The following is a 26,966-nucleotide window of genomic DNA, read 5'->3' on the forward strand; positions in this document are numbered from 1 at the left end:
GTGAGGCCCGCAGCCTGGGGGGCGGGGGGGGCGGGGGGGCGGGGGGGGTGCCCGGGGCTCACGGCCTCTCTGCAGATGCACCACTTCCCAGACCTGCTGGGCCGCCTGGTGAGCACCAGCCTGTTCTACTTCAAGAGCAGCTGGGAGGATGTCCGCGCTGCCGCCCCCATGCTCACGGGTGAGCGGCGCCCCTCGGGCCCTCCTACCTGCGCTGGACCCCGCCCCCGCCCCCTCCCCTGACCCCGCCCCTGCCCACAGGGTTCCTGGTGCTGCACGTGGAGGCCGAGCACCGGCCACAGGTGGACCTGGAGCAGCTCACGACAGGTGAGCCCCGGGCACGTCCCCGCCCCCACCCCCCAACCTGTCGGGCTGCATGGGGCCTCACTGACCTGTGGGCACCGGGGGGACTAAGTGATTTTCCTGGATTTCAAGGATTTTTCCCCTGTCACTGGTGACCTCATCGTCTCTAGTAATTCACGGAAACTTCTTAACTGTTCCAAAAGAGCTTAAAAAACACTAAAAAAGGAAAAACTATCTTTCCGTTGGCTCCCAGGCGCTCCCGGCAGAGGCCTGTCTTAGGAGGGCGGTGGGCGGGTGGCCCCCGCACAGGGCGGGAGGGGGGGTGCACCATGGGGTCCCGGCCCCCCAGGCGCGGTGCACCGGGAGAGGATGGGCGCAGCGCGAGCTGAGGCTGGGTGGCGGGGTGTTGGCAGGGGCCCCGGGCTCAGGCAGTCCGTGGCAGCGGCCCCCTGCCCCCCAGCGCTCCAGCTGCTGCTCAAGGACCCAGCCCCCCTGGTGCGCACGAAGGCCGCCGAGACGCTGGGCCGCCTGGGGAAGTTCTCCTGAGGCTCCCACAGCGGCGCCGCCCCTACGAGCAGCACGGGCCTGGGCCTGAACCCCAAGACGGGGCCCTGAGGGGCCCCCTGCCCGAGACGGAGCGGGGAGCTGCCGGCGCCCCTGCCACGAGTCGAACGCCTGCCCTTCTGGAGGAGGCCGCTGGAGGCCACTGGGGGGCGCGGGGGGGCAAGCTGCTGTACCCCCCACTCCCGTTTCCAATAAAGCCATTGGCTCCTCAGCAGGTGGCTTGGGAGTGCAAGGACCCAGCCTATCCGTGGGGGGCAGGGCAGCCGGGAGCCCCTGCACCCCGTTTAGGAAGGCCCCACGCTGTGGTAGGGCCGCTGGTCAGGAACCCCGAATCAAGGTCACACCAGCAGTCGGCGGGGAACACCTGTATTGAGGGTCCTGAGCACGCGTGCGCCCCCCCCCCCCCCCGGCGGACACCGGGCGGCCTAGGTGAAGAGGCGGACGGTGCCGTCGGCCCCCGAGGAGAAGACCCACGGCTGGGTGGGGTGGAAGGCCACGTCCAGGACCCCCAGGTCTCGGGTCAGCACGTGTCCCCGCAGCACCTTCACCGGCACCAGCAGCGGGTTCTGCAGCAGGTCACTGTGGGGGAGGGGAGCAGAGGGGCTCAGGGCGGGGGGCGGGGGGCGGACCCCCAGCTGGGCAGGGCGCACGGGGCTCAGCACTCACTTGTACACCATCCCATGGCAGACGATGATGCTCCCGTCGTCGGAGCCGGATGCGAACAGCGGGTACCGGGGGTGGAAGGCCACGGCCCTGAGGGCCTTCTTGTGGTGTCTGTAGGGCAGGGGCTGGGTGAGGGCAGGGGAGGGCAGGGGAGGTCCCGCCGGCACCCGCACCCCCCCGCCACTCACCTCAGCACCCTGTACGGCTCACAGGAAAGGTCCAGGTCGAACCACACGAGCTTGCTGTCATAGCTGCCGCAGATGACATTGTCCCCTGGGGGCAGACGGGGTGGTGGGGACCTGCGGGGCGCACGCTCCCCTGCCCCCGCCCGCCCTCACCTGCGGGGCGCACGCTCCCCTGCCCCCACCCGCCCTCACCTGCGGGGTGCACCGCCAGGCTGGACACCCACTTGCAGTTCGGTCTTAGCTTCTTGGTGAGCTCCTGGCGCAGCAGGTGGTAAAGGCGGATGCCGCGCTGGGAAGCCACCAGCAGGAAGGGTCGCAGGGGGTGGAAGGCCACGCGCTGCACCTGTCCGTGGCTACGGCGGAAGGGGCTCTGGCTGCGGTGCCGGCTCAGCTGGTGGATCAGCACCTGCGTGTGGCCCGCGGCGGCCAGCACCACGGCCATGTAGTCCCCACGCCCGTGCCAGGTCACCTGTGTCACCGGCTGCAGGAAGCAACACTGGCTTAGCTGGGCCCTCCCCTGCCCCTGTCCATCCTAACCCACACCCCCAGCGGCCCCCACACCTTCCCGTGGCAGATGCGCAGCCTCAGGCCCCCCTGGCGCTCGTCCTCCGAGGCCTCCAGCCAGCGGGCGGGCTGCACCGCGGGCTCCTCGGGCGGGACAAAGGCACTCAGCAGCTGGTCCGTGCCGCTCACCACCAGCCGGTCCCCCAGGCCCGGGTTCAGTAGCAGCACCGAGTCCTCTCTGCGGGCCGGGGTGACACACAGGCCCTCAGGCTCAGGTCTGCGCCCGTGGTCCCCAGCCCCCCCCCGGGCTGCCCACTTACACCGCCACGGCCACCAGGCACACGGTGGGGTGAGGGTTCCAGGCAACGCTCCTCACCACACCCCCCACGGGCACGGTCCTCATGCAGCGGGCAGTGGCCACCTCCCAGAGCCGCACCGAGCCATCGTCGGAGCCTGGAAGCAGCAAACAAGGCCCTCACCAGCTGCGGGGCGCCCCCCCGGCCCAGCAGCCCCCCACCCAAGCTGGGAATGCCCCCCCCCAGGCTCACCTGAAGCCAGCCACTGGCCATCCGGGGAGACACTAAGGCAACGGACAAGGTCACTGTGGCCCCTGTAGACCTACGGAAGAGAGGCACTGAGGCGACAGACCCCCACCCAGAGGCTCCCCCCCGACCAGGGGTTCCCCCCCACCTGCTTACCAGGGCCTGGCACGTGGGGAAAGGCTGCAAGTCCCGCGGCCGGGGCAGTTTCGGGATGAGGTCTTCAGGGTCCACATTCACCTGGGACAGGTGAGCACGAGGTCACCCCGCCCCATGTCCTGTGCGCAACCCCCCCCCCGGCGCACTGCATCCCCCCCCACACACACCCTCATCTTGCGCTGCCGCGGGCACAGATAGAGGTCGAGGCAGCGCTCGAAACGCTCCTGGATGAAGCGGCCGTACGCGGGCACGGCCCGCAGGCTGGGGAACTTGTGCGGCAAGAAGTTGAGCTTCCTCTCGCCCGGCTCCTGCTGCTGCCACGCCAGTCGCTGCGGGGACAGGGGTGAGCTGGGGCGCGGGGCCAGCCACGGGGGCCCAGACCCCGCCGCAGTGCAAGGCCCACCTCCTCTTCACTGGGCAGGTACTCGGGAGGCGGGTTGTAGGACTCCGCATGGCCGGGCAGGGCCAGCTTGGGCGCGGGCACGTGCATCTTGTGCCGGCCCAGCACCGCGTCAGGGTCCTCCCGCGCCCAGAGGTCGTAGAAGCTAGGGGTGCGGTCCCGGGGCCGGTGAGGCTGGATCCAGCCCATCTTGATGGCGTGCACCATGCGAGAGACCTGCAAGGACAGGGCAGGTCAGTGCGCGTGGGGACGCGGGAGCGAACTCCGGACCGCAGATGGCACCTACCTTCTCCTTCTCCACCAGGGACGGGATGAAGCTGCGCTTGTCGGCAGGTCGGTTGGTCACTGGGTGGATCATCAGGTCCCCGCTGAAGAAGTCCACAGCCGGCTGGGGGCACAAGCAGACGTGAGGGCCAGGACCCTGCAGCTGACCCCCACACCCAGGGCGAGCTGCTGCCACCTACCTCGTACGGATCGAAGCTCCCGTCCCCAAACTGGCCCCGCTGCAGCCGCCGCACCAGGGCCACCTGCTCGTCGGTCAGCCGCACATCATGCCCTGTCATCCGGTCCTGCACCGTGCGCCTGGGGGGCCGGCCGCCCATCAGAGGCAAGCTCGAAGCCCCCCCCGCCCCGCCCCCACTGGCCCCATCCCAGCCTGCTTACCAGTAATCAGGGTTGTCCATCTTGTCCAGAAACTGGTCCAGCTCGTCACGGGTCCGCAGGGGCTTGTAGATGCGCCTGCCATCCAGATCATAGCCCACGTGGGGGAAGTCATCGTACCACTCCAGGGGCACATTGCCCACCGTGTTCCGGATGTCCTGGGGCAGCAAGCCAGCGTGTCAGCATCAGGCACCCCCCATGCCCACCCCTCCTTCCACGCTCCCCAAGAGTCACAGGCAAGGGCGGGGGGAACCAGCGAGAGCAAAGGGATGGGCCTCGAGGCTGGTGGGACGGGCCCCGGGCACCGAGACATGCCCTCTCCCTGGGGTGTGACGTGGCACGGCGGCTGGTGCTGTCCCCCCCCCCCACCCCCCAACAACTGGCCCCAGAGGCGCCGGAGCTGCACCTTCACATTTTCCACTGAAGTGGTGCCAACCCCAGAGCCTCCCCCCTGGATTCCTTGGCCAGGACTCTGGGCAGCCACAGACAAGGGTGACCTCATCGCCCATGGGCTCCCTCCCCTGGTGGGGGCCTTAGGCAAAAATGGGTAGCCACAGGCAGGGACTCAGAGAAGACCCCGCCAACCCACTCCAAGGGGAGGTAGAAGCCGCTGCGTTCTGCCCTGCAGGCATTCGAGGACCCCCCTCAGCCCTCCCTGGTCCTGCCCCCCACCCCAGAACAGCCACATTCCTGGACACACATTCCTGGTCGAGGCCCCGGCCAGCCACCACCCTCCCTCCGCCCAGCACAGAGACTGCTGCCCAGGCGGCCGCTTCCTGAACAGTGGCCACAGGGGGAGGGGCCCAGATGAGACTGCGCACAGCGGGGAGCCCGAGGGCCCCTTGCAGGAGCACAGGACCCCCTGGGCTCTGCCCATCTGCACCTGCCTGCCCCAGTCCTGCCAACTTTCATACTCCCAGCAGGCCCATCCTTCGGGGACACCCCCTGTGCCCCTGCCCTTCCTTCTCTGCACATGAGTGGGGGGCCACCCCTGAACTGGACAGGCCCTGGAGCATGCAACAAGGGGATGGGGAGGCTGCCCCGGAGCAGGGTCTCAGGCAGAGAGCGCAGCGTGGGCCAGGGCTGGAGGGTAGACTGACTCCAGGAGGCTGCGCCACCCGGGGAGCCCACGCACAACTCGCGGTGGGGGGCAGCCTGGGACGGTGGGGTGAACTCCAGCCCCCTGGGCTCTGTGCCCCTCCGCACTCTGCCTGGCACAAAAGGCCCAAGTGTACACAGGAGAGGGAGAGAGGGAGACAAACAGGGTGTGGCCCGGCACCAGCGCCAGGGCATCTGAGTTAACTTGCTCAGGCAGGGGGAGAAGACCTGCCTGGGTCACGGGTCCCACTTGACCCTCCTGCCCCCTGCGGAGTTAGAGGGAGAGGGCTGCACCGCCCCGGTACCCCCCAGAGCGGATTCCCACTTCCCCACAGCCCCCAGAGACAGCGAGATGCGGCAGGCTCCTTCGGCGTGGCGCGAGAAGGCAGAGGGACGAGGGCCCCTGCTCTGTGCGGCCTCCGGGGGCTGGGAGGCGGGGAGGAGGGCGGGCCGGCGCGGGGGAGGGGCCGCCGCCACTATAAAGGCCCGGCCCGCGGCCCCTCTCCAGCCCGGGACGCACACGTGCGCGCGGCGCCGCAGCCGCCACCGCGGGCCCCCGAGACCCGCGCCTCCCCGGCCCCCGGGCGGCCGCGCGGCTGGCGGCATGCGCTGTGCAAGGCGGAGCTGACGGCGCGCCCGCCGGCCCCATGTCCTTCGCCATGCTGCGCTCGGCGCCGCCCGGCCGCTACCTGTACCCCGAGGTGAGCCCGCTGTCGGAGGACGAGGACCGCGGCAGTGAGAGTTCGGGCTCCGACGAGAAGCCCTGCCGCGTGCACGCAGCGCGCTGCGGCCTCCAGGGCACCCGGAGGCGGGCCGGGGGCAGGCGGGCGGGGGGCGGCGCCCCGGGGCCCGGTGGGCGGCCGGGCCGAGAGCCCCGGCAGCGGCACACAGCGAACGCGCGCGAGCGGGACCGCACCAACAGCGTGAACACGGCCTTCACGGCCCTGCGCACGCTCATCCCCACGGAGCCGGCCGACCGCAAGCTCTCCAAGATCGAGACGCTGCGCCTGGCCTCCAGCTACATCTCGCACCTGGGCAACGTGCTGCTGGTGGGCGAGGCCTGCGGCGACGGGCAGCCGTGCCACTCGGGGCCTGCCTTCTTCCACGCGGCGCGCCCGGGCAGCCCCCCGCCGCCGCCCCCGCCGCCCCCCACCCGCGACGGCGAGAACGCCCAGCCCAAACAGATCTGTACCTTCTGCCTCAGCAACCAGAGAAAGTTGGTGAGTGTCGCCCACGGGGCATCCACGGAAAGAGGCGAGGACGATGTGGCGGCCTCTGCCTCCATACCACCCCAGCCACCCACACCTGCTGGGCAGAGAACGGGGCCAGAGGCCGGCAGAGCAACCCCCCCCACCAGCAGCACCTGGGATCCAGTGCGCCCAGGGGTCCAGGAGGGGAGGAGCATAAGAAGGCCCAGCGGGAGCAGGCAGGGCTGGGCCTTCCCTGGGCCTTCTCCCCTCGAGTCCCCAGGGACACAGGTGCCCATGGGGACCAAACAGAGCCAGCCAGGGCTACGTGGGAGTCTGGGAAGCAGGGAAGACACCAAACTGGAAGAGGCTGGGGGACCAGACCAGGATTGGTTCAAGAAACTCTGGCCCCCCAACCCTGTCCCCAAAGGAAGGGGACTCCCCCGCCACCCCACCCCCCATCTGTTTGCCCTGTCAAAGCCCCTGCCACCGACCCCAGGCCTATTGGGCACCTGCTAGCCCTCCCGTGGCCCTGGCCCAAGCCCCCAGGGCTGCCCACTCAGACCCCCGGGCGGCTGTGAGCTCTGCAGACAGGAGGCTGGCGGGAGATGTGGGGGCTGGGGGAGAGGGCCACGTTGCGGGAGCGCTGGCCGGCTGTGATTTACAGCCCCTGCCGTGCTTGGTGGCACCGGAAAAGCAGGGTGAGCAGGGAGAAAATGCGGCGCGGCTTTTCCCGATCCCCATTTCCTCTCCAGACAGCACGCGTGAGCTCCTGGGGCCTGAACATCTGGGAAATTTAATTTTACAATTTCGGCTGTGCAGCAGTGTACTCTCCTCCCCAAACTGCATGGGGAAGCCGGGGTGAGCGTGGAAGGGGGTGCTTTCAGCACCCGCCACCTGACAGCACCCAGTGGGGAAGGCCCGAGGCGCGGGCTGGCGCTGGGTCTGTGGCCAGGCCCTGACACTGCCCCTCCCCTCTGCAGAGCAAGGACCGAGACAGAAAGACTACGATTCGGAGCTAGAGGTGGACGCCGCTGGGCTATCCACAGAGAGCCCCCGTGGACCTGACTCGGGCACAGGCCTCCTGTGAGGGCGCCCAGCAAGCCAGCCCTGCCTCCGGCTACAGTGGGGCCGACGGACAGACAAGTGTGCAGGACTCTGCACTGGCCCAACGGGCCCAGGCCCACCGGAACCTTCTGTGCTGGCTTCCTACCTGGGTTTTCTTCTGGTCACTACGTGCTGGCATCTTGTGTCTTTGATATGATAATATAAAGTCTGGAAACTTTGTATAATTAAAAACAAAACAGTATCGTCCAACCGTGGAAGCACACAGTTCTCTTGAACGGTTCAGAATCCAGCCTGAGCCCAGCCCTCATGGTGCTCTCGGAGAGCTCACTGCTCCCACCTTCGGTGCTCCCTGGGCCAGAGGCACCACTTCTCGGGGAAGGCCTCCACCCTCCAGGGGCTGGGCCACCCCTCCCAGGCCTGAGGCAGAGTGCGGCACCTCCTCCTGGCCTGAGGGGCTGAAGGAGACCGGTGAGGGACAGGAAAGGACAGAGGGAGCCCACTGCCACGCAGCAGGGGACCGGCCAGTCCGGTCTCCTCTCCAAGGGCCTGCCCGGCACCCAGGCGTCCCTGAAGGGGTGAGGAGGGCAGAGCTCACAGCACCATCACGCCAAGCCTCGGGGCGTCCGCCTTTGCCCAGAGACCCAAGAAGCAGACGCTTGGGGGAGGCGGAGTGAGGGGCGCTGCCCAAGCCTGGGTGGGCCTAAGGGTCCAGGCCAGATGGCAGCCACCTGCATTCACCCCTGGGCCCCCAAAAGGGCTATGGGTCCCACCCCTGCTGGGGTGCCCTGGCCCCCCCACCCCTACGAGCTGTAAGAGGAGAGGAGCTCCACGACCCCTGCCCCCCGGCCCTGCGCTCAGCCGCCTGCAGCAGTGCTCACACGGGAAGGAGGGGACCCTGGCTGCCGACCGCTCGGCCCCACCCAGCTCCTCCAAAGGCCCCACCTGCTCGTGAGGAGGGCAATTTCAGGCCCCCGCCCCAAGCTCTGCACAGCTGGCTGACCATTAAAATCCTGCAGGTGACAATTACGGTTTAGCGGCTTGAGCTCGGCTGGCACAGCACAGAAGAAAGGCAGGGGGTGGCCCTCTGTGAGCCACCTCCCCACCCCCGCACACACCCCCTGCTGGTCAGGCAGGCCAGCAGCCTGACTTCCGGCCAGACCGGGTAGGGAATGGCCAAGGGCGCCAGGTGCTGGCCCTGGGCCCCCCCCAGCCCTCAGCACAGGCTCCAGGGCCCCCACTGACACCCTCCTGGGCCCCCAGGGAGAGGCCAGGTGCTGAGGCCCACGTGGGCACCCCAACAGGGCAGGGCCAGAGCTGCCCCCCTCCTCTGCACAGAGGGGCTCCGGGGAACTGCGAAGCAGGAAGCGGTGGTGTAATTTTGGAGGAAACTCTCAAAGCCAGAGCCATTAAGGGCCAGAGGGGGGGCTGTGTCCAACGTGATAGAAATATAACAGGATAAAAAGACGCCACGGCAGGTTCCATTCAGAAAGAAACCCAACCCCAAATTTCCTTTCCCTAATCCTGCAGGAGCCTACAGCTGGCCAGGAGGAGGAGGGAGAGGGCAAGACCCCGCCCCGCCCGCCTGCCCGGAGACGTGGGGTCCAGATGGGGGCTGAGGAAGGCCCTGGGGGAGGTGTCCGGGGGAGGCAGGTGCACCCCAGGGCCTCTGTGCCTGCCTCCCCTGCCTCACTGGTTACGGGGTGACGTTCTATGGGGAGGGTCCGCGGCCCACCTGCCCCTCACCTACTGTAGCCACATTTCCACAGCTGAGCCTGGGGGGGGACGCAAACCTCCCTTACGAAGCCCCCCCAGATGACGAGCACCCGAGGGGGCACCGACCTTGTGGTCACGGAGCAATGCGGCAGGAGACAGAACGGGGAGCACGTCCGGCATGAGGCCAGAGGGGAGTGCAGAGGAAGGGACAGCCCCTGGAGCCCCAGGACTGAGGGGGTGTCAGGAGACCCCTGCAGGGCATGCTGCCAGTCTGGGAGGCTGGTGGGAGAGGACCCCCGGGACCCAGCCCATCGGGGCACGGTGTGCACGGGCCAAGTTCTCCGCTGCCGGGCCTGTGACTCCCAACAGTGGCTGCAGCTTGGCCGACTCAGGCCTGGGCAGAGGGCCCGGTGCTCCCTGAGCTGCTCGGTAGCAGGACGGCGCGGTGAGGGCCTGGCCCGCCAGCCAACAGGAGGGAGCGGAGGGGGCGGGGGAGGAGCACTCCGTCACCCTCCACTGCTCCAGAAATTCAAACCAGACTGGGGGTGGCGGGCTGGCCCGAGCCCGGCGGCCCCACTTGAGTCCACTCGGCTCCTCACAGCCGCTGGGCTGGGGGTGGCAGGTGCTCCCTGCCCACTGCAGGCCCCGCTTCCTTCCCAGAATGCTGGCCTTGCCTTCCACCAGGAGGGACAAAGACCCAGGGCTCCCCCGTGTGTACACCCCAGAGGCAGCTGGAAAGGAGGGGCCGGGCCCGCGCCCTGGGCCAGCCGCCGCCGCCTCTGTGGGCCAAGCTGGGCTGGAAACACTCTGATGGGCCCCGGCTGTCAGCTCCCTGTCCCCGGCCTGGGGAATGAGCTGCCGGCGGCACCACATGATTCATCACCAGGCCCGAGCCCGCAGGCCAGCCGGCCCCCACCCTGCTCAGCACCTGTGGGCTGCCAGGAAGCACATGTGACCCTGTGGGGGCAAGCACCCCCCGACCCCTCCAGGTCAGGCGCTGAGCTTGGAGGCGCAGGCTGAGGACACAGACACCCCCCATGCTCTCCTGGGGGGCCACTCTGCCCCAAGGACAAGCCTCTGGGATGGGGCCAGCAGGGGTCCCCCACCCCCCAGACTGCACCGGACACAAGCAGCAAGCAACAACTGGCTGATGTGTCGGCTGGGATTTTTCCGCTCTCGATGAGCCCCTCCCCTCCCCCTCCCCAAAGTGGCTGCAGCTGTCAGGACCGCAGATTGGAACTGCAGGTACGGCGCTGGCCCGCTGCCCACCTCCCTCCCGTGTCTGTCTGCGAGGGAGGAAGCCGGCCCACCTCTGGAATCCTTCACTCTCTCCTCGTTCTGCCTCTCCCACCTGTCCCCTGGGAGCGTGGGGTCAGCCGCCCTCGCTCAGGCTCTCTCTTTTCCCTTGCCCCTCTCCGATTACAATGCCGGCAGTGTTCGCTCAGCCCCCTGCACGAAGCTCCCGCCTGTCTCCGAGCGCCACTCAGCCTTCCTGAGCCTCAGCCTCTCCTCGATCCTCCACCGTGTTTAATCTCTGTCACAGGACTGGGCAGGGGGAGGCTGGGCCATATGCCCCAGGCTCACCTGCTGCATCTGAACCCAAAGAAGGTTCCAGCAGGATGAGTCCTGGTTCACGGACCAAAGGGGAGAAAGCCAGGTCCTACTCGGCCTCTTCCTGCCTCACAGGCCAAAGCCCGGTGAGGAGACTCCAGCAGGAGCCCGGGCCAAAAGCAGAGGCCATGGACCAGCTGGATGGGCCAGGGGGACCAAGTGGGGAGCTCGGAGCCGCCTTCCCAAACCTCCTCCATCAGACCGCCATTTCCACTTGCTGACTCAGATAGCAGGACACCTCTGCGGCAGCCGGCCCAGACACCACCACCTCCCTCTGTCCATCCCTCTCGGAAGTGCCGCCAGCCAGGCCCAGCGGAGCCTCCCATGTGTGCTGGCCCAGGACCCCTCTGAGACCACTGCTTGGCCCCCCCACCAATCCCTCCACGGCTTGGAGGTAGCAAGTCCACCCTCCATGGGGTCCATGGGAAGGGGAGGGTGCACCGAGGCTGCCCTAGCTCCCAGGCCCTCAGATCCCTGGCCCCCACCCACCGTGGGGGTCCCCTGACTCTGCAGTCCTGGGTGCGGGCACAGGCTCATGGCCCCCCTGCGGAGTGGAAGAGCCCTGTTCTGAGACCCACACTTCAAACACAGAGCTGCTGCTGCTTGAGTTGGGCCTGGCCCCAGCTCTCCACACCTGCCCCCGTCCCCATCCCCAGTGCTCCAGAATCTCACTCTGGAGGACTCACCGCAGCCCCTGCCAGTGGCCCCGTCCCCAGCCCGCTCTGCAGTCCCCTCACCCACCTTCCTACAGAACTTGCCCCGACTACCAGCCACACCTCCAGCCCCAGGGCAAACCCTCCTCCCTCAGGAGGCCCCTGTCCCAGCACTCTCCCACCGCCCTGCGTGGCTGGGGTCCTACTGCCAAGGAAACGCTCCAAGTGGGCACACGAAGCAAGCTAGGGCCTCACCACCCACGTGCTCCAGCACCAAGAGACCCTGCTCTGTCCCAGAACGCGCGCGACGCCCCTTATACGGGACAGCTGCTTCCACCACTGCACCCCCCCACTGACCCCCACCCTGCCCTCCCCAGGGGGAGCCCTCTCTCCCGACTAGGGAGAAGCCCCAGGCCAGCACAGGGCGGGGGTGCAGCACTGGCAGGAGGAGGGCATGCCTCCTGCCCCAAGCGCCGCAGGCCTGGCTCAGAGGTGGAGCCCCACAGCGGCACCGAGGGGCACTCTGCGGTCACAGGCGTCACGCCCACGGCGCCCCGCGGCCACCTGCAAGGCCGTGGGTCAGACCAGTGGGAAGGGACAGACTCGCAGGCTGGCTGTGGGGGTGGAGGGCCGACACGAGCAGGCTGAGCGCCGGGCGCTCTCCACAAACAGCCCGAAACCTGAGCCGACAGGCTCCCGCTGACGCAAGCGCTCTGGGTGCGCGGGCGGCCAGGATGGGCGGGGCGGCGGCCCCGGGAGGAGCGGGAGGCCGCCAGCGCTGGAGGCAGCTGCCGGTTCAGTAGCTGGGAGAAGCCATTAACGGCCGTTTGGCGAGAGAGCAGAGGGGATCGCGGGCTCTGCACACAGACAGGCCTGGGCCCGTCCCTGCGGGATCCCCAGTTAGCGCGAGGCCCTACCCCCAGCGGAGGTCCCGCAGGGGGCGGGCGGGTGTCAGGCCGGGGGCTCAGGGACGCGCATGACGGGGGCAGATGCCTCCAGCCTGTGGCCAGAGTTCAGAGCCACCCCTCACCTCTCACCTCCTGCCAGCCTCAGTTTCTCCCAGCTGCTTGAAACAAAGAGGGGCCGGAGGCTGCGAGGGCTGCCAGCCCCCTCTCCCCACCCCGCCCCACCTCCCCGGGGTCCGGAGGCTGGATGAGATCACGTCTGTGAGGTGCCGGTGCCGTGGGAGAGGAGTGGGGTGGACACAGCCTGCGGCTGCTCAGGGCTCCCCCCGCTCAGGACCCCCGCCAGACCCAGCAGCACATCCAGGGGACTTGGGCCCCAGTGCAGCTTGGGATGTGAATTTGGGGACTGAGGAGGGCAAATGTATGGGAACAGGGCTCAGAATATCCACGGAGGTAGAATGTCACTCATCAGTCAACGTCTGGGGTGGGGGGTTCCCCAAAGCCAGGCCCAGCAGAGGCCAGCAGTCAGAGGGTCCAGAAGCCCCAGCATCCCCCAGCTCAGGCCTCAGATCCAGACCCAGGGAGTGGGCAGGGCAGGGTCCAGGGGAAGGGAGGCTAGGTGGCACTTCCACCCCGCCCTCAGGCCTCCACGCCGCAGCGTCCATGAAGGTTGTGTCTCCCAGGAGCACCAACCCTGTCAGGACACCTCTGCTGCTGGCCAGGGCCTTACGTGGGGTCCAGACGCCGCTGGCCACTCCCAAGGACGCTGCTGGGAGAACGGACTCTGCCCTGACACCGCAGGTGTCCCCAGACTGTGGGCCCTCACAGGTTCCAAAAAAACCACGGCAAGCCACGGGGCACACCGGCCTCCGAGCCCCACGCTCCACACCAGGTACCCAGTGGGGCCACTTGCCGCCCGGGCCCTGGGGCCTCTTCCCCAAAGCCCAGCGCACTTTGCTTGGATTGCAAAGACACCCACGACGTCAGGGTGGAAGAAACCGGTGCCCACGTGCCCCCGATCACCCCAGGCACACGTGCTGCTCAGGGCAGGGAAGCATCTGTCGGCCTGGCGAGCTCCTGAAAGATGAGCCCCCTCGGGCCGCGGGCCGGCTGTGCTGGCAGAAGCTCGGGAAGGCGGGCACCAGGGCCCCCTCCTGTCACTTGGACATATGGGATAGTCATTGCCAGAGGAAGCGGCCCCCGCAGCCCCCACTGCGGCTCCAGGCCAGGCCGGGCGGCCGGGAGGAGCGCCTCCCTGTGGGCAGGCCCAGGCCCCTCCCCCGCCTCTGCACTCCATTTACAACCATCATCGATTTCTCAAAATACCAAATATAAAAAAGTAGCCGACAGGATGTGGCTGCCGACAGCCAGAGCCCCTGGGAAGGGGGAGACAGGCAGGGAGCCGCACTGCGCTGGCCCCCCCTCACCGTGTGCGCCCGCTGCTCCGGCCAGGAAACCAATTTATTTTGTTTTGTCTCTGTTCTCTGAACGCACAGAGACCAGATCGGGCGGGCAGCCAAGGCTCCTGCAGCCCCTGCCAAGAGAGCGTGAGCATGGGGGCGGAGGCCGAACAGGGGAGGGGGCGCGTGCCTCCCCAGGCCCCGGGACAGCCCCCGACAGGCGGCAGGAAGAACTCTGGAGGACGGCCGTCCCTGCGAGGCCCGCACCAACGCGGCCGTTCTCCCCCAGCCCCGAGGCCCGCGGCCCAAGGAGGCACCTGGGCGCGCACCACAGCGCGGGGGCCACAGCCCTGCCAGTGACTGGGACACACCTGGGAGGGGACAGGCAGGAGGAGACAGCCACCTCGGGGCTCAGAGCTCCTCAGCTTCCAGCCCTCCCAAAGCAGGCAGGCCCAGGTAGCAGAGACACGGCCTCTGGCCCACACACCGGGGCGTCTGGATGCCAGATGGGGCACTCCTGGCTCACCACCATGCTTGTCCCTTCAGACCCTAAACTTGAGGGGACACCTGGGATTCACTGGGGCCCACATCAGTCCACACCTCGAGGACACCAGGGAGGGAAGGGACAGATCACACAGAGGCCACCCACCTCCCGCACGAGGCTGCCAGGCGACGCTGCTCGGGCCTGTCACCCCGGGGGCCCAGCACAGGCCAGCAGGCGTACGGAAGCCAGCTCTGTCCCAGCCTCTCCGTGCCCACCGAGAGCACAAGGGACCCCAGTATCAGCCGGACGTCCCACAGACACGCGCGGGGGTTCACCATGTCACGTCCACCCCACTTCACTCCCGAGCAATGACACACAGTCCAGCAGACATGTATCCCAACCCCGAAATTGCCCTTCCGGACCACGAGCGCGGCCCCTCACGGCGGCCTGACTCCTCTGCACCCAGGGCAGCAGAGCCCGGCTGGGGAAGGCGCCCCCCACCCCTCGTGGGAGAGCAAGCCCAGCCCCACCTCCTCGTCAGAGCTGTCCTCCGCATACTCTTCACAGCCCTGCACTCTCGCCACCTCTGTCCTTGGGGAAGGGCTCCCAGCCTGTAAGAGAGAAGGGGACAACGGTTATGCCAGGACACTGACGCCCTCTGACCTCGGCCAGAGCCCACGCCCGCAGTCCCCTGCCCCCTCCTTGATGGTGGCGGCTCGGGAAGAACAAACTGTCCGTCCTGCCGGTGCTGAGGCCAAGCTTCCCGCCGCCCCCAATCTCTAAGCAGCTCCAACCTGGCCCTGGGCCTTAAGACAAGACCAGTGACACCCCAGGTCTCCGTGGGCCTCCTGGGCCCCACCCGAGGTCCTCTGTCAAGGGCCAGATTCATCGCCGTGTGCTAGCTCTGAGGAAGGACCCCAGGGAAGGGCTGACACCTGTACCAGATGGGAACAGGAACTCAGCAAGGAAGCCACCAGCTGAGGGCCCAGCCGCCCCCGCACCGTCTAACGAAAAAACCGGCTGCAGGGCTCCTGGCCCAACGGCCCATACCCAGCCCTGCCAGGCCTAGGAGAGCCCAGGGTCGGGGAGCAAAGTGGGGGTGGCCACTTGGTGGCAGCAAGGAAGGGCAGGGCAGGGCCCACACCTGGGCCGGGCCGTCTGGACGAGGGCGTGTGGCACCTGCTGTCAGCCACGGTGGCAGGACCCTCTCCCCAGGAGGCCTCGGCGTCAGCCCAGTCGGCCAAGGGCCCAGAGAGGCACCCCTAACCTACAGAATGCCGGGAGGACACAGCCCCCAGGCCAACCCCAACCCACCAGGTCAGGGAGTGGGTGCCCCCGAACATTCACACCCTAACCTGGAAAACAGATTCTTCCCTCACAGGGTGGGGGAATCGGGTGTACCGGAACCGGGACTGATGGGGAAAACAGCCCCACCTCTCACTCCCGGGCGCAGTAAAGTACTCGGGAGCAGGGGCCCCTGAGCGAGGCGCCCCCGCCAGAGCCCCACTCCCCTGACCGGGCAGGAGCCAGAGGCCTGTGAGGTGGCTCTTCCTCTCGCCTGTTTTTTCCCTCAGTATAAGGAGGGTGGGAGACTAAGTTTTTTTCCAGGCCAGGAACACGGCGGGATTCGGTTTCCATGTCTCCCCCACCCCCGCTCCCCATGCTGCACGCACTGTGGGAGCCCTGCCCGCTGAAAGTGGGTCAGCACAGCCCGATGGGTGCAGGGCGCAGTGGGGGGCAAGGAGGGTGAGCCCGACCAGGGCTCCGACCAGGGCTCCAAGCTCTCCTCCATCCTTGCCCACAGCAGTGACCAGTGGACACACCTGCCCCAGGCCCAGGGCCAGGCAACAAGTCTCCTCAGCAAGTGCCCCTGAGGCCGGGCCAGGGCCGGCAGATCCACGGTGCCGTCCTCCGGCCAGACTCCGCAGCTGCCCACGGCACCAGCCCACCCGACGCTCTCCACCAGCACTGAGCTCCGGAGAGTCCCACGCCGCCTGTGCCTCGGGCCACGGTCACGGGGTCCCAACAGGAAGTGTCACGGCCCCTCGTCCTCCAGTACACCCCACGTCGCCCCGTGCTGGGTGTGGCCGGCCCCCGGGGACAGCGTGCAGGCGCAAGGAGCCAGAGACAGGCAGGCCCCCCGACAAGGGGGCCCCCCAGCAGAGGGGCTGCAAGTCCCCACACAAAAGAGCTGGCCCCCCGGCCCTCCTTGGTCTCCCTCCAGAAGTGCCGCTGCAGGGGACACGGTGGCCGCCAGGGGGCAGCAGAGCGCGGGCACGCGCGGCTGCGGGAACCAGGGGAGGCTCAGGGAGCGGCGCACACCTGTGGACACGACACCTGTGGACACGACACCTGTGGACACGACACCTGTGGACACACTTGGCCGTGGTTGGGCACTGGGCATTTAAACAGGACGTGAAACACACAAGGGGAACACATCTTGTTTCTCTGCCCACCCCAAGACCATAATCAACACCATGAGGACCAAAGCAGGGGCCCCCAGGGGGCTCTGCCTCGATGGCATGGCAACTGCTAGGGACCCCCTGGCGGCCAGCATCAGACCCAGCCCAGCCACACCCCACCGCCACCTGGCACGTGACAGCTCGGCTCCTCCAGCTTCTCACACAAGCGGGACCCCGACAGCCCCCGCAGTGACGCAGACGAGGGCGGCCAGGCAGGAACTCGGCTCCCTGCATGGCCTTCCTGTGGGGTGAGAGACGCAGAGGACAGCAGGGGAACAGCGGCCCCCACGCCCTGAAGGTCCGCGGGAGGTGCGCCAGGCTTGTGTGCGTCCCCGACACCTGGGAGCAAAGGTCAAATCCAGACTGCGGCGGGTAACGTGCGTTCTCGGGGATCTGGGGTGTAGCACAAACACACGAATGAGCACGACTGAGGGTCCACAGGGCTACCGGCCTGCCGCAGACCCCGCAGGGCGGCCGGCAGTGCTGCTAAGCCTCCTCGGGGAGCCCGGGACCCCGAACGGCAGGTATGAGCGAGCTCTGCGCACGCGGCTCATCTGACAAGAGACGCAGACGGATACTGAGCAGACACGCACAGTTTCTAAAGGGTATACACCGCTGGGCCTGAAAAGACCAGGGGCAACACAAAGTGAAACTCCCCCTCGTTCCTGAGGGAGAAGGCACATGACTCGCAGGAGGGCCGGGAGCCCGAGCCCGCCCCGCACAAGGAAACGGCTGCTTACACCAGAGACTACTCTGTGCTCCCCGCCTCCGCATTTACAACAGATGAGTTTAACGGGACTCGACGCCACCACTGCAAATGGCTGTGTGGGGACGAGGCCCATGACTCGCACCAGCTCCAGGCCTGATTCACACGAGCCGCTCGCGCTGGGCGTGGCAATAGGATAAGGTGGGGGGGGCATTTTGTACACAGTGGCGAGAATGTGGCTGTTTCATTATTTTCTTTTAAATTTCTTTATTTGAGGGCACCTGGGGGGCTCAGTCAGTGAAGCATCTGCCTTCGGCTCAGGTCATGATCCCAGGGTCCTGGGATGGAGCCCCGCATCGGGCTCCCTGCTCAGAGGGGAGCCTGCTTCTCCCTCTTCCCCCCCAGCTCGTAGTCTCTCTCTTGCTCTCTGTCAAATAAATAAAACCCTTAAATATTTCTTTATTTGAGAGAGAGAGAGAGAGCGCACGCACGTGTGATATGAGGGAGGGGCAGAGGAAGGGAGGGGGGAATAGAGAGAGAGAGAGAGTGCGCGCACATGCATGTGGGGCAGAGGCAGAGGGAGAAGCAGACTGAGCAGGGAGCCCGATGCGGGGCTGGATCCCAGGCCCCTGAGATCATCACCTGAGCAGAAGGCAGACGCTTCACCGGCTGAGCCCCCCAGCGCCCCGGGAAAGAGAGTCTTACACAGAGTCTGAACAGTGCGGAGCCCAATGTCGGGCTCCATCTCACGACCCTGAGATCATGACCTGAGCCAAGACAGAGTTGGGACACTTGAGCGACTGAACCACCTGGATGCCCCAGACTGTTGCTGTTTCAAACCATGGCTCTCCTCCCATCGAGGGCAGAGGCCATAGCCCCCCCAGTCCGGGTGGGTTCCTGGCAGGCTCGCCTGTCCAGGGAACGCAGCCCAGACCGACGACGTGGGAACTCGGAGTCTGCAGCTGTGCTCTGGGGCCTGAGCCCTCTGGACGAGGACAAGCCCAGCAAGTGCCAACCATGTCGCAGCCTGGACAGATGAGTAAAGAGACCCCAGCTGTTCTTCCTTAGGACCCTCACCTGAGCCCCAAAACACGAGGTGTGATGAGTGAGGACTGTCCTAGAGCAGAACCCTGCAGGGGCACAGGAAACGGTGACGTGTTCCGAGTGCGCAGCCTAATTCTCAGGCGGACCCAGCTGAAGGCAGCTGTGGGTCACCCCAGACATGACACCACCTCACCCTGCCTGAACACTGATCCCCAGAAATGAGAGTGCTGTAAAACGGCTGTCTGATGCTCAAGGCATTGGGATGGATTGTGGAACGGCTGCCTGCCTCCCCCCATGGGAACCAATCCCACCCCGGCCACTGGCTCATGTCCTTAGCTCTCCCGGTGGTCCCCAGGCACTTCCCAGCTGAGGTGAGCTCTGTTAACCAGCTGGTGAGACTACCTGGGGGTGCCCGCCTTGCGGCACCCCACAAGCCACAGCACCCACATCACACCCCACCAGTGCCCACGCCTGGACCCCAGTGTGGGCAGCACCACCGCGGCCTGGGCCCATCGGAGGATGCAGGGAAGTGAGGACCCTCCTGCCCACTGAGAGGCCCTGGTGAGCGGGAAGCACAGGTGGGTGTGCTGGGATGGGGGAGCCTAAGGTCGATTCCCCCCCCACCGCTGCCTGAGGGTGAAGGCAGGAGGGGCTCCGGCAGCGCAGCGTGGGGGGGGCACGGCTCCTCTCCAGCCTCCTTCGGGGAGGTGTGTGCAGAGGGCTCTGGGGCTGGGGCACAGTGTGAGGGGCAGGGGCCGCAAAGTGTGCCCCAGGAGACCAGCCTGGTAGACAGGGACTCAGGTCAACAAGGTTGTGGAGCACCAGGACAAGTGAGCGGGCAGCCAGTCCTGAGAGGACCCGGAGACAGGGGTGGGCGCCCTAAGTGGAGGCAAATGGAGTAAGCGGGCACGAGAAGTCTCTCCAGCGGAGAAGCACAGCAGTACCCCGCGCCCAAAACTACATGCATCAAAACAAGCAAATCTGCCGGTTGCGAGCAGCCTGCGGCCACGGACCTCCCTGCAAATGCCCTGAGCCCCGAGACAAGACCTCCGTGGAGGAAGATGGGGACCCCACGGCCCCACCCTCCCGAGCACCTACCAGCCCCCCAAATACAGTGCGCTTCCTCCCTTGAGCTCCTCCAGCCCCTGCCAGCACCCTGAAAGTAAATCAGCCCGCCTGCGTCCCTGACTCCTAGAACCAGTGAGAACACGAGTTACTGTCCCGCCGCTAAGCATGGGGCTACTCGGTTACGTGACAACAGATAAGGGAGACAAGGAGAGACAAAATGGCCCCTGGCGCCACAGACGGGAGACCTCAGCCCAGCGGAACGGAAAGGACCCTGGTGGTCCTGACCCCCTACGTGCGGGCCGGGCAAATGCACAGCTGCTCCCACCAAGGGACGCCGACCAAAGAAACTTCTGAGATCAGGGGAAGGAAACTGAGGGTCAGGGAACAAAGGGGATTAGGAGAAAGTTCTAGGACGAGAGATTAAAAAGAAAAGAACTGACGGAGACAGCTATTCCTTCCTTATACTCCTTCCCCATAAGGACCCACTGGCCCCCTGGGAGAGGGCTTGGGGGCACTTCCTGGGGTCCACTCCAGCCTTGAGCTAGAGCCCCCGGGAGTGGGGAGCAGGGAGCGGGGAGGGGGTTGCAGGCCCAGCTGGGCAGAGAGGCCCAAGTTCAGAAGCGGCACACGCCAAGGGTCCACGTGGCCTTCTCTGACCCACGCGAAGGGGAATGAAGCGCAGCCTGCCAAGCCCGACCTTTGAGACACGACAGCAACGAAAACTTCCCGTTTTGGGCGTTCTCAATACAGCTCAAACAGTCCTCACAGAAAGACAAGAAAAGATGCCCCTTTATAATGTAATGTAAGAAAATGCCATAAAGCAACAAGAGACCACATCTTCCATGTGTCAAAGTAGGAAAAAGAAAGACTCTTAAGCACACGTGGTCTCGGCAGGTACGGGAAATAGGTGACTGAGGCGGCTGTCACGAGTGCTAAGTGGCACTTCCCTTCCACTAAAAATGCTCTGGCCTTTGACCCAGAGATGCTTCTGGGAACGCATCCCAAGAAGTGCTTGCACATGTGAGAACAAGCATACGCCACGGGACTCCGGCAGCACTGCCCACCGCCGGGGCGGCCCCCACGCACCGCGGACACCAAGTGGTGAGGACAGCCCTCAGAGCCAGAGGGAAGAGCAGAAGACAGAAGTTAGGAAGCAGGCAGGCACGGCACAAACGGAAGCCTGGATGTGCAAAGAACACCCTAGACAGACCCAGGCACAGTCCTCATCCTTACGCAGGGGCAGGAGGCAGGACAGTGGGAGGGACGACCCTCACGAGCTCCCCAGTGATCACCCTGTTGTGTCCTGCGATGCTTGTCACGTAATCCCACACAACCCTTAAAAAGAAAGCGGTGGACATGTCTGAATCGCGTCCAAAGACCCAAGAGGAAGTGGAGGAGGAGGAGCTCACATACAGTGGTGCCCAGGGCAGCCTGGCACCAAAGCGGGCCATGTCTCCCTGGGGCGACCCTGAGCACCTGGGCCACGTAACCCCATCCCTCCCCATGGGAAAGGAAGGTGGAGACTCAGGGCAGTCCCCCCAGAACGTGCCAGTGATCACCCGGCCATCCATTCTCATCCCTGGATGACTTCAGCAGGATATTCACAGCCAGTCTGGGATGGCCTGTGGCAGACGTACCTGGAACCCATGACTTGTGGGGCAGGGTCCCCTGACAATGACTTATCAGCCCCGTTCCTCCCAGAACAGGAAGGCAAACCCTCCAGCTCCGTCTTGTAGAGGTCAGTCAGCTGACTGGAGTGCCTGGGCCGGGTGCATCCCACTCCAGTCCGCAGAGCTGGACCGTGAGCAGCACCTCTCCCTGCTGGCCTCGGCCTCAGGCCATGTCCCTGATGTCAGCACAAAGCCCCACGGGGAGGCGGGGTGCCCTTCGGGCGCGTGCAGCAGGGTGGCTGGGAGTGGGGGGTGGCTCGCCCATCCTTGGAAGTGGTGGAAGCCTTGACACAGGTTAAGGTGGACAGAATGCGGAAGGAAGAGTGGCAGGAGCACATAGTGGCCGAGAAGTTAGGGGAAAGCCCCATAGCGTGGTGCCGGTCAGCGGCCTGGTAAGAACCAGGCCCCAGAAAGGAGGCACAGGAATGGGAGGAAGAGTAGCTGGGCATTTTCTGTGGCCACAGAAGCCAAAGTGGGTCCCTGGGAAGTTAGCACTTCCTCTTGCAGAAGTAGCTCCCCTAAGACCGCTCCAAAGAGTGAGTGTGAGCACAAGAGGTGGAATGGGGAGCCAGCTCAACCAAATGGAGGAGTGTGATGGCTGTGGGGGAACAGGTGGAAAAAAGGAGAGATGGGGAGATTTCCACTAAGGACTGAGAACACCCTCCCTCCACCTCAATCCTCTCTCTTGGCCTAGAGAAATTCAACCCTAGTAAAATGACAACCGTGCTTTAGAACACAAAATACTCCAACAGGGCCACCTGTACCCCTCAGTTAAAGCACAATAAAGCCAGAGACGTGAACACCCAAGCAGGGCAGGATCCTGCGGTGGCAGCCCAGGGTGGTGTGCGGAACTCAGAACCCCTCATGACTTGTGGGGCTCACGTCCACGATGACCCACAGGAGACAGGGCTCAGAGCCTGGGCGTGAAACGGGAGGAGCTGAGGGGCCTGACGCACTGAGGCTGCCCCAGCACAGCGCACACGGGGGGCCGTGGTCCTGGCTTCAAGCCAGAGACAGCCTCACCCCCTCTGAGAACTGGTCCCATCCAGGTGGCCAGAGCCGGCTTCCCTGGACTGAAGGCTGGAGAAGGGAGGGCTTCAGTCCCCGCTGAATGCACCAGCAAGCAGACCCGAGAAGGTGGCCTTGCAGAGAACACACAGCTCCACGGGCACAGGCACCTGACGGAGAGCCCAGGCGACGAGCACCGGCCCAGCCGCGCAGAGGGAGCGTGGCCACGCCCACAACGGTGCCCCTCCACCAGACTCCACGCGCCAGCCACTTGAAATACTTGCACACGTTACCTAGTTTAGAGAATTTAAGTAGAAATTTTTTAAAGGGGCGCCTGGGTGGCTCAGTCGTTAAGCGTCTGCCTTCGGCTCAGGTCGTGATCCCAGGGTTCTGGAATCGAGCCCCGCATCGGGCTCCCTGCTCGGCGGGAAGCCTGCTTCTCCCTCTCCCACTCCCCCTGCTTGTGTTCCCGCTCTCGCTATCTCTCTGTCAAATAAATAAATAAAATCTTAAAAAAAAAAAAAGAAATTTTTTAAGTGGGGGAGGGGCAGAGGGAGAGGGAGAGACTCTCAAGCAGGCTCCACACCCAGCAGAGGGCTCGCCCCCATGACCCTGAGATCACGACCTGAACCAAAATCAAGAGCCGGATGCTTAACTGACAGAGACACCCAGGCACCACAAATAGAACATTTTTATTTAAAAAGTTATTTCAACTTTTTTTAAGTAGGCTCCATGCCCAACACGGGGCTTGAACTCATGACCCAGAGATCAAGAGTCGCATGCTTTACCTACCGAGTCAGCCAGGTGCCCCAAAAGTGATTTAATTTTTAAAAATTATTTTTAGGGGCACCTAGGTGACTCAGTTGGTTGAGCATCCAACTCCTGAATTCGGCTCAGGCCGTGATCTCAGGGTCATGGGATCAAGCCCCTTATCGGGCTCCACGCTCAGCAGGGAAACTGCTTAAGAGTCTCTCTCTGCCCCTCCTGCTCAGGTGCACGTACATGCTCACGGGCACATACACGCTCACACTCTCTCTCTCTATAAAAAATTAATTCAAAAATTATTTTTAAAATTTTATTTCTAAAAAAGGATAACCCCCCCCCTTTTTTTTTTAAAGGTATAGTTGGGTTTTCCACAAAGGATTAGTTCCCATTCTTTTTTTTTTTTTTTTTAAGATTTTATTCATTTATTCATGAGAGACAGAGAGAGAGAGAGAGAGAAGCAGAGGGAGAAGCAGGCTCCCAAGGAGCAGGGAGCCCGATGCGGGACCCGATCCCAGGACCCCGAGATCACGACCCGAGCCGAAGGCAGATGCTCAACCATCTGAGCCACCCAGGCGCCCAAAAACCCCTTTTTAAAATAAAAAAAATTAGGGGCTCCTGGGTGGCTCAGTCGTTAAGTGACTCTCGATCTTGGTTCAAGTCTTGATCTCACATTCATGAGTTTAAGCTCTGCCTCGGGCTCCATGCTGGGCATGGAGCCTACTTTATTTATTTTATTTTATTTAATTAATTTATTTATTTAAAGATTTTATTTGTCAGAGAGAGAGAGCAAGCGAGCACAAGCAGGGGGCACGGCAGAGGGAGAAGCAGGCTTCCCGCTGAGCAGGGAGCCCGATGCAGGACTCGATCCCAGGACCCCGGGATCATGACCTGAGCCGAAGGCAGATGCTTCACCGACTGAGCCACCCAGGTGCCCCGTGGAGCCTACTTAAAAATAAATAAAGAAAGAAATGTGTGGATCCTTAATTGTAAAAGGAGAAATGACGTGGAAAGATGATTATTAGCGGTGGTCACCAATTGGAGCATTGGTCTTGAGGAAGAACTTCCACTCTTTACTGAGTAGTGTTGATGAAAGATTTAATTTTTGTCAAGGAAGGTACATTTTGTAATTTTAAAAAGTTAAAAAAAAGGAGGAAAAACAGTTCAGTTGCCCATCATCCTACAAACCACAGTCAATACAATTCGCACATCATCTCTCTATGCACACCGGCATTATGACTAACGCTTGAATGGGTAGGAGGTTTAAATCTCGGTACCTGGGTGGCTCAGTTAGTTAAGTGTCTGCCTTCGGCTTGGGTCGTGGTCCCAGGGTCCTGGGATCAAGTCCTGCATAGGGCTCCCTGCTCTGCAGGGAGTCTGCTTCTCCCTCTGCTCCTCTCCCCTGCTCTTTCTCAAATAAATAATCTTAAAAAAAGAAAAAAAAGGTTTAAATCTGACTTTAAATTCTTTCTTCCTAGGAAACTCATCAAACAAGCATGGCTTTTTGGTTTCTATTATGGGACTAGATTTCTGTATGACTCAAGGTCATAACCTTCAGAACACCAGACCCATTGGAAATACAAATAGTTATGAACTACTTTCTAAAACATTCTAGGGGTGCCCAGGTGGCCCAGGTGGCTCAGGTGAGCCTTCGGCTCAGGTCATGATCCCAGGGTCCTGGGATCGAGCCCCACGTCGGGCTCCCTGCTCCTTGGGAAGCCTGCTTCTCCCTTTCCCACTCCCACTGCTTGTGTTCCCTCTCTCGCTGTCTCTCTCCCTCTCTCTGTCAAATAAAATCTTTTAATAGATAAATAAATAAAACATTCCAAAGAGCAAATACTGTATCTTAGTTAAATTAAGCTTTTCTCTCATTTTTCTCACTTAAGGGGGAAGTGCACCCTTCCCCATCATCACAGGGACAGGTACAAGGCCAAAGCCTCACCCAGCCAGGCTCCCTGGAATCAGGCTCAGGTGTTTGGGTGGCTCCCTGTGTGTCCTGTGAGCTCCCCACCAGGCAGTCCCTTGCACATGAATCCCCACCTCAGGCTTTGCCCCCAAGAAACCCAGCGTACAACTGAAAGTGGGCTGAGTTCCATGGAGAGGTGACATCAGAATCACCTGAAGAGGCCCAGGCATGTGGATTTTTGGAGTTCCTGAGAACAGAGCACATAACTGTGGTTGAAAAACAACCCCCAAGAGCTCAGAGCACTCCAGCTCTAACCAAGTGTTCCACTTGGCCCCAAATGTGCCCACAGGTGCATCAGAGGAAGGATGTGGGCCTTGGGGTTCCCCAGGAAACTTGGGAGAAAGCAGTGTGGGGACAGCCCCCCAGAGAGCCTAAGACCTGGCAGTCACTTTCTTTCCTGGCCATCTTCATCTAGAGAGGAGAGCCTACTGGCAGGCTCCTCGCTCACCCACCTGCACCTGCTGCCCAGTGGTCTTCTCCATTCCGCCGGGGCCCTCATCACTGCTGACCCCATCCTCTCTCTCGGCTGGGTCATCTTCACTACTGTCGCTGCCGGAATCTTCCAGGCCTGAGAACACACTCTCCTCGCTTTCAGACAGGCCAGAATCACTGCCATCCTGGAGGCTGGGAGCAGGAGCACAGGCGAGAGAAGGCTGCAAGGAGCACAGTGTTGATGACGGCCACACCCCCAGGCCACCCACCACCCCACAGGCACCCTGATGACCCACGGCTCTGTGTGGTCAGCCTCCAAGGCCAAAGCCCTCAGGTCACAAGCTTCTACCTCCACCAAAACCATCCACCCAACCTGGGCAGAACCTTCCTCACTGTCCACCTCCACTGACAGGATGGCCACCTGCCCTCGGAAGGGACACTGAATTTCTTGCATCTCACGAGGGAAGGGCTTTTCAAGGACAACATCTCTTTCTTAGAGTTCAGTTCCCATCACATTTCCAACCCAGGCTCTCCATCCTCCACATCCCACGCTGGCAAACTCCAGAGCTATGAGGGCACTGGGGCAGAAGCTGGGGCCCGCAGAGGTACAGGACCATGGAGGGGCTTTTCTCTCTGAAAGAGAAGCCTCCGTATCCAACTAGATTGAGACCAACAGTTGATCAGTAAATTGTAAAGGTGGGCAGTGACAAAAATGATACAAATCTGACTTAAAAACAAGTATGTACCCACTCATCCCCTCCTCGGGTAGGGCCCCAGCTTTTTCTGAGCAGAGCCCCGCTTACCAGATACCATCTCACCCCTATCTCTACAGGACACGATGCACAGCGGGTGAACCCCGTCATCGCCTTTTAAAAACGAACAAGAAATTGTAGACTTCTAGGAAACTTCTGAGTACGGAATCCTGGATTTCACTGTTTTTCAATAGTTTACAACTCTCTCACCCAGTTGGGCAGCCTGCACTTTGTGCAGAGCTGCCGGCCCGCAGGCGAACCGCACGAAGGAGAGTCCGCGGAGAGGCGCTGAGCCGCACGTGCTGCCAGGACCTCCCACAGCCCGGACGGACTGACATCCACCGCCGGCGTGGCCGCCCGTCCACTTAAAACACGTCCCAGGCGGTAAGCCCTGGGTTCGTTCAATCTCCTATCTTCCTCCACTTGCAGAAGATGCCTGACGTGCCCCAGCGCGTAAATATGTACACATTCACTGGGGCTGCGAGCGCAGATCTGCGCGACGGTAGGATGCACAATCCAAAGGGTCTCAGGGCTGCCGCACAGGACGCCACCTCTCCTGCCCACCTCTCCCTACTCCGCCTCCCCCTGCAGCCGCCCCTGCGCAAGGGGTGCTCCCTGCCAAGGCCGCACAGGACAGGCGACCCCTCTTCCTCACATTCCCAGGCCCGCCGTGCGCTGGTGGCCTCGCGGTGGGCCGACGAGCCACCACGTGCGGCCCCGGGCCCCGCCGCCCGACCCCGCCGCTCGGACCCGCTCCCCCGTCACCTCCTCCGGCTCCCGCTCCGGCTCCGGCCCCCGCGGCCGCTTCCCGGGCCGCGCCCCCGTCGCCGCTGCACGCCCCGCGCCCCGCGCGCCCGCCATGCTACCCGGCCGGTCCCGACCGCGCCGCCACTTCCGGCAGCGCAGGCCGCGTGGGAATGGGGCGGGGCCTGCGGGGTCAGGGGGCGCGGCCCGTCCCGCCCTTCCCGGCCCGATTGGTGGGGCGGGTCCCGCACGCGCAAGC

The 26,966-nt window shown here is 63.9% G+C and overlaps 3 protein-coding genes across 3 annotated transcripts in view; 2 read left to right on the forward strand and 1 right to left on the reverse strand.

The window, feature by feature from the left end:
* MROH1 (maestro heat like repeat family member 1) overlaps nt 1-1,110 on the forward strand; it is a 70,367-nt gene extending 69,257 nt beyond the window's left edge. Inside the window, exons 42-44 of the mRNA XM_032416119.1 lie at nt 76-178; nt 259-324; nt 761-1,110. Of these exons, the coding sequence (XP_032272010.1) occupies nt 76-178; nt 259-324; nt 761-846 (255 nt within the window). The 3' untranslated portion in view covers nt 847-1,110. The remainder of the gene's footprint in view (nt 1-75; nt 179-258; nt 325-760) is intronic.
* A 101-nt stretch (nt 1,111-1,211) lies between these two features.
* Nucleotides 1,212-26,824, reverse strand: BOP1 (BOP1 ribosomal biogenesis factor). Its single transcript, XM_032416120.1, has 16 exons — nt 26,729-26,824; nt 25,232-25,432; nt 14,624-14,704; nt 3,978-4,132; nt 3,779-3,896; nt 3,601-3,702; nt 3,318-3,530; nt 3,082-3,243; nt 2,915-2,995; nt 2,765-2,834; nt 2,537-2,669; nt 2,274-2,454; nt 1,905-2,193; nt 1,716-1,800; nt 1,531-1,638; nt 1,212-1,443 (listed from the first exon to the last, which is right to left on the reverse strand). Exons 1-16 carry the CDS (start codon nt 26,822-26,824, stop codon nt 1,290-1,292), a joined length of 2,229 nt encoding a protein of 742 aa, XP_032272011.1. The 3' UTR covers nt 1,212-1,289.
* SCX (scleraxis bHLH transcription factor) lies at nt 5,720-8,079 on the forward strand. Its single transcript, XM_032415615.1, has 2 exons — nt 5,720-6,292; nt 7,243-8,079. The coding sequence occupies exons 1-2, from the start codon at nt 5,720-5,722 to the stop codon at nt 7,279-7,281; spliced, it is 612 nt and encodes a 203-aa protein (XP_032271506.1). The 3' UTR covers nt 7,282-8,079.
* Nucleotides 26,825-26,966: the final 142 nt, after the last annotated feature.

This window comes from Phoca vitulina, unplaced genomic scaffold, assembly GCF_004348235.1.
Source record: "Phoca vitulina isolate PV1807 unplaced genomic scaffold, GSC_HSeal_1.0 scaffold18, whole genome shotgun sequence".
Taxonomy (NCBI): domain Eukaryota; kingdom Metazoa; phylum Chordata; class Mammalia; order Carnivora; family Phocidae; genus Phoca; species Phoca vitulina.